The sequence below is a fragment of the Lathyrus oleraceus genome, chromosome 3 (assembly GCF_024323335.1).
Source record: "Lathyrus oleraceus cultivar Zhongwan6 chromosome 3, CAAS_Psat_ZW6_1.0, whole genome shotgun sequence".
Taxonomy (NCBI): Eukaryota; Viridiplantae; Streptophyta; class Magnoliopsida; order Fabales; family Fabaceae; genus Lathyrus; species Lathyrus oleraceus.
Window position 1 is genome coordinate 462,249,582 of NC_066581.1, and position 5,682 is coordinate 462,255,263.

General features: G+C 39.3%; 1 protein-coding gene across 1 annotated transcript; it reads left to right on the top strand.

Annotated features, from left to right (window-relative positions):
• Positions 1 to 329: 329 nt before the first annotated feature.
• LOC127131665 (uncharacterized) lies at positions 330 to 2,198 on the top strand. Its single transcript, XM_051060579.1, has 5 exons — positions 330 to 513; positions 760 to 993; positions 1,159 to 1,419; positions 1,465 to 1,949; positions 2,061 to 2,198. The coding sequence occupies exons 1-5, from the start codon at positions 330 to 332 to the stop codon at positions 2,196 to 2,198; spliced, it is 1,302 nt and encodes a 433-aa protein (XP_050916536.1).
• Positions 2,199 to 5,682: the final 3,484 nt, after the last annotated feature.

The following is a 5,682-nucleotide window of genomic DNA, read 5'->3' on the forward strand; positions in this document are numbered from 1 at the left end:
TTGCTACTAAGATGCAGTTAGCTGATATTTTTACAAAGGCCTTGGATGCAAATCAGTTTGAAGTCCTGAGAGGAAAATTAGGGATTAGCATTTATGAAGACTTGTAGCAATTAATATGGAGTGGAAAAAGTAATCAAATTAGTGTCTATGTGGCTAAAATAAAGCGTCCCCATTATGGTAAATCATCACCTTGTTTTGGAAATATCATCTATGACATCTTCACATGCTACCCCCATAACCTCACTACCTACTCCAACTCTTCTATCTTTCTGATCCTTCTTCACAAACCTCTACTAGGGCAACTGTACTTTTTCCAGAAAAACTCCAAAATGTCACAACATCAAGATATATCTGCTTCTAAAAATACTAAGTCTACTAAAAAGGTTAGTGCTCCTCCCATGGGCATTCCCGATGATGAGATTCTGGATGTTATTCCTCTCTCGGTTATTCCCTGTGAGGCCATTGATTTGAAACAACCCATTGATGCCTCGGCTTCTGCATGCTCCAATCAAGGTAACTCCTCTAGTATTCCTTCTAGTTCAACTCCTGCCCCTAATTCTAAGGAAGATATACACCACACTAATCGTGTTATAAGAGACCTAGTCATTAGAATCCTTAATGAAGGACACTCTGTGAAGGGAGTTTCTACTCCCCTTTCTCAAATGTACCCCTCTGCTGAGGTTTAACAACATAGTGGTAAGGATGAAGATTCCTCCAGTTCTGAGAAGGACTTGGCTACTGAAGGGTTGTGCTCTCTAGGGAAAACCGTGTCTGAAAAAGGAAAATTTGTGGCATCTAAAACTGCCAATGCTTCCCACTTTGAGAAGCATGATGATGCAAATGTTATGATTGATCTAGAGGATGGTAGCTATGATGATCAAGAGGAAAGCTTACTTCATCACCTAAAGCCAAGTGTGGCTAAATGCATGAAGACTCGCAAAGGAAGATCTGTGGCTGAACTTATGTCATCTAGAAAAGCTAAGAAGATTGCTGGTATTGGTCCCTCCAAATCTTGGAGCAAGGTTGAAGTGAAGAAGAGGAAGGTCAGAGATGATTCTGAGTCTGAAGAGGATGTTGAGAAAGATGTCCCTGACATCTCCCCTGTGAAGAAAACCACTGTTAGGAAGTCTCCTAGTAAAGTCCCTGTTGTTCATTTAGATAACATCTCCTTCCATCTTGAGGATAGAGCTGCAAAGTGGAAATTTGTGATTCAGAGAAGGGTAGTTGTGGAAAGGGAGTTTGGAAAAGATGTTGTTGATGTCAAGGAGGTCATGGACCTGATAAAAGCTGCGGGGCTGTTGAAGACTATTGCTGGGTTCTCTCAATGCTATGAAGGTTTAGTTAAGGAATTTATTGTTAACATTCCTGAGGATATTTCGGATAAGAATAACAAGGAATTCTGCAAGGTGTATGTGAGGGGTAAGTGCATAACATTTTCTCCTACTATTATTAATAATTTTCTAGGCAGAGATAATGAGGGTGCAATTGAATTAGAAGTGACAGACAATGAGGTCTGTAGAGAGATTACAACTAGGCATGTGAAAGGTTGGTCTGTTAAAAAGCACCTTCCTGCTGGTAAGTTGACCGTTAAGTATGCAATCCTACATAAAATAGGAGTTGCCAACTGGGTCCCTACCAACCATATCTCCACCATTGCTAATACCCTTGGAAGGTTTATTTTTGCTGTTGGAACAAAAGTGAAATTTGACTATGGTAGATTTATGTTTGAACAAATCATCAAGCATGCATCTACTAATGCAGTTAAGCTGCCAATTGCATTTCCCTCTATGATCTATGGAATTATATTGAATCAACACCATGGTATTCTATGCTCTAATGACTTACCTAGTAGAAGAAACCCTGCTCTGTCTGTGCACTATAAACTATTTGAAGGCAGTCATGTTGAGGATATTGTCATGACATTTACCATGAAAAGACCAGCCTCAAAAGTTTGAACAATTGCTGAGCTTAAGGAGACTTACAAAGAGTTGGGTGAAGGGATAAGGGTAGCAACAACTAGAAAACAATCGTTGGAAGCCTTGATTGCAAGCTTGAAGCAGGCTGAAGGTGAAAATATTGAACATGCGAAAGAAGCTGAAGCCCACACCTCTAGTGAGAGGTCTGCCAACAATGATGAGACAAGTGGCAATTGTGTTTCTGGTACTGATGAAGCTGCAAGCTCATGCTCTACTGAGTAGCTCCTCTGAATTTGGTCCCTATTGATTTGATGGTTTTTTTTGCTATATTGGTGGATTTCCGTGTTTTTGGTAGTACTTTGTTGATCTGTTTCTCAGCTTGCTTATAGATGGTTATGTACTTGGTTTTGTAACCCTTTAACTTTTGATATTTCGGTTAATGACTAAATAGACATTTATTTTGTCTCTTTGGTCTCTTTTGGCTAAAAAGGGGGAGAATTTTATGGTGTGTATTTGTTTTGGTACAGGGGGAGGATTCTCTATGTCTGTGTGAAGTAGGTTGTTGCTTGTTGTGGACTAGCTGATGGGGGAGATGGTGTGTTCTGAGTACAAGCGCCCATGTGTTTACTAGTTGTTATTGTTGCTAGTAATGTGTGTATGTTTACTTCTGCTGCTGAACTGATACTTTGATTGATTTCTTGTGAACGTGTGATCTATTGTATGTTTTAGCCAATATTTGCCAAAGGGGGAGTTTGTTGGTTCTATGTATTGGCATCAATTTTGGTAAAACTTAGTGTTATCACTAGACGTCACACGTGGTGTCTTGACATGTGATATCAGCTTCCTGCAGGTTGTTTAATATGCTTGTGCAGGATTTATTCAAGATGTCAGACCCGATGTTAAGACACGTGCATACAGAACATTCAGTCTGAATGTTATGTGTTTTGTTGTTGCACTTTTCATGCAAGTCTTTGTGTGCTTATGTGGAGATTGCATGCGTTATTCAAGGAGTAATTCTATTTAAATCCAAAACATTTTGTTTCTCAAAGAGGAATTATTTGTTCCTAGGGAATACACGTTAAATAGGATTAGGGTTACATGTTGCCCAGGCCCATTCAGAAAGTTTCTATTTAAAGACCATGTAAACCCTGTGTGAAAAAAAGAGAGAAGAAAATACAAACGTTGAAGTGAATGAGTATTAGGGTTTTAGCCTAATGTACTTTTGTGAATTATGAGCCATTCATTCATCTTGTTGATGTGTGAATTGGACTGAGTTTTGAGTTGTAATTTGTCCATTCTAAGCTTTGAAGTACGAGTGTATTTGTTTACTTCATTGGAGCTTTTAAGCAAGATCAAGTATGTGTCCTTGAAGTGTGTCTTCTTTCTTTGTAGTATTTGTTCTAGTATCACTGCTATGATTGAGGGGGAGTGAGTAGGGTCTCATATATAAGAGTTCTTAGATAGAAGTCACACGGGTAGAGATTAGGTGAAAAGACTGTAACTTGAAGTTGTTTACTAAGAGTCTTTGAACTAATTTTGTTTAGTGGATTTCCTTCCTGGCTTGGTAGCCCCCAGACGTAGGTGTGTTTGCACCGAACTGGGTTAACAATTGCTTGTGTCGCTTTTTCAATTGTTTCTCTATTTTATCCTGTTTATATGTCAATTGTTGTTCAGATATTAGTGTCGTGACATTATCTTCGACATCTCATATCGGATAACATAATTTCACCTTATATGTCACAACCATCTTCTGAATGATCTTCTTGATGTTCTTATTTGCAGCTTCAACAGCCCCATTCATACTGGGTTTGTAGGGAGAAGAATTATGATGTGCTATCTTGAAGTCCTTGGAAAGAGCTTCCATCATATTATTATTCAAGTTCGATCCATTATCAGTAATGATCTTACTTAGCACACCGTAACGACATATGATTTGATTCTTGATAAACCTCACAACAACTTTCTTGGTTACATTTGCATACGATGCCGCTTCAACCCATTTTGTGAAGTAGCCGATTGCCACCAAAATGAAACGATGTCAATTCGACGCTTTGGGCTCAATCATGCCGATAATATCAATTTCCCACATGAAAAAGGGACATGGGGAGGAAATAACGTTCAACAGTGTCAGAGGAACATGAATCTTATCCGCATATATTTGACACTTGTGGCATTTCTTCACAAACTTGCAACAGTCAGATTCCATTGTCAGCCAATAGTAACCTGCTCACAACATCTTCTTTGCCATCGCATGTCCATTGGAATGAGTACCAAAGGAACCTTCATGGACTTCAGTCATCAATAGGTCTGCTTCGTGTCTATCCACGCATCTGAGCAGAACCATATCAAAGTTTCTCTTATACAGTACATCACCATTCAGGTAGATGTTTCCGGCTAATCTTTTCAAAGTCTTCTTATCTTTCAAAGATGCCCCAGGCGGGTAAATCTGACTTTGGAGGAAACACTTGATGTCATAGTACCATGGCTTTTCATCTTTGACTTCTTCAACAACAAACACATGAGCTGGTCTATCAAGACGCATCACAGTCAAAGTGGGAACTTCATTCCAATACTTCACTACAATCATTGACGCCAACGTTGCAAGAGCATTTTCCATCAGGTTTTCATCTCGAGGTATATGATGAAACTCAACCTTTGTAAATAAATTTGAAATCCTCCTCGCATAATCTCTATATGGTATCAAACCGGGTTGATTCGTCTCCCATTCACCTTTGATATGATTCATAACAAAAGCCGAATCTCCAAAGACATCTAAATGCTTGATTCTGAGATCAATGGCCTCTTCGAGCCCCATAATGCAAGCTTCGTATTCTGCCATATTATTTGTACACTTGAAAGTCAATCTAGATGTAAATTGAAAATGCGTGCCTTCAGGAGTAATGATCACTTCCCCAATGCCATTACCATATTGATTAAGAACTCCATCAAATACCATGCCCCAACGAGAAGCAGGTTTTGGCCCTTCTTCAAGCAATGGTTCCCCACAATCTTTCATTTTCAAGTACAAGATCTCTTCATCAGGAAAATCATACTGCACTGACTAGTAATCTTCAATTGGTTGGTGAGCCAAATGGTCAGCCAAGACACTACCTTTGATTGCTTTCTGAGATCGATATTCAATATCATACTCTAATAACAACATCTGCCAATGAGCAATTCTTCCAGTTAAAGCAGGCTTCTAAAAAATATACTTGATTGAATCCATTTTGGATATCAACCAAGTAGTATGATTCAACATGTATTGACGCAGACGCTTAGCAGCCCAAGCCAATGCGCAACAAGTCTTCTCTAGCATAGAATACCGAGTCTCACAGTCGGTGAACTTCTTACTGAGGTAGTAAATTACAAATTCCTTCTTTCTAGTCTCATCTTGCTGACCTAGAGCACAACCCATACTGTCTTCAAGCAGAATCAGATACATGATCAGCGATCTTCCTTCAACAGGTGGAGATAAAATCGGAGGTTCAAGCAGATATTCCTTGATACTATCAAACGCTTTCTGGCAGTCTTCGGTCCAATCACAATACTGATCTTTCCGAAGAAGCTTGAATATAGGTGCACATGTGGCAGTCATGTGTGAAATGAATCTTAAGATATAATTCAAGCGGCCAAGAAAACCTCTAACTTGCTTCTCAATTTTGGGTGCAGGCATCTCTTGTATTGCTTTGACCTTGGCAGGATCAACCTCAATGCCTTTCTCGTTGACAATGAAGCCCAACAACTTACCAGAGCGAACACCAAAAGT

What these genes read in the sequence shown, in the direction of transcription:
- LOC127131665 (XM_051060579.1), top strand. Translation starts at nt 330, where the DNA reads ATGTCACAACATCAAGATATATCTGCTTCTAAAAATACTAAGTCTACT. An exon ending in AAAAGCTAAGAAGATTGCTG is followed by an intron (nt 994 to 1,158) that starts GTATTGGTCCCT and finishes TTGTTCATTTAG; the next exon opens with ATAACATCTCCTTCCATCTT. An exon ending in TGAAAAGACCAGCCTCAAAA is followed by an intron (nt 1,950 to 2,060) that starts GTTTGAACAATT and finishes AGCTTGAAGCAG; the next exon opens with GCTGAAGGTGAAAATATTGA.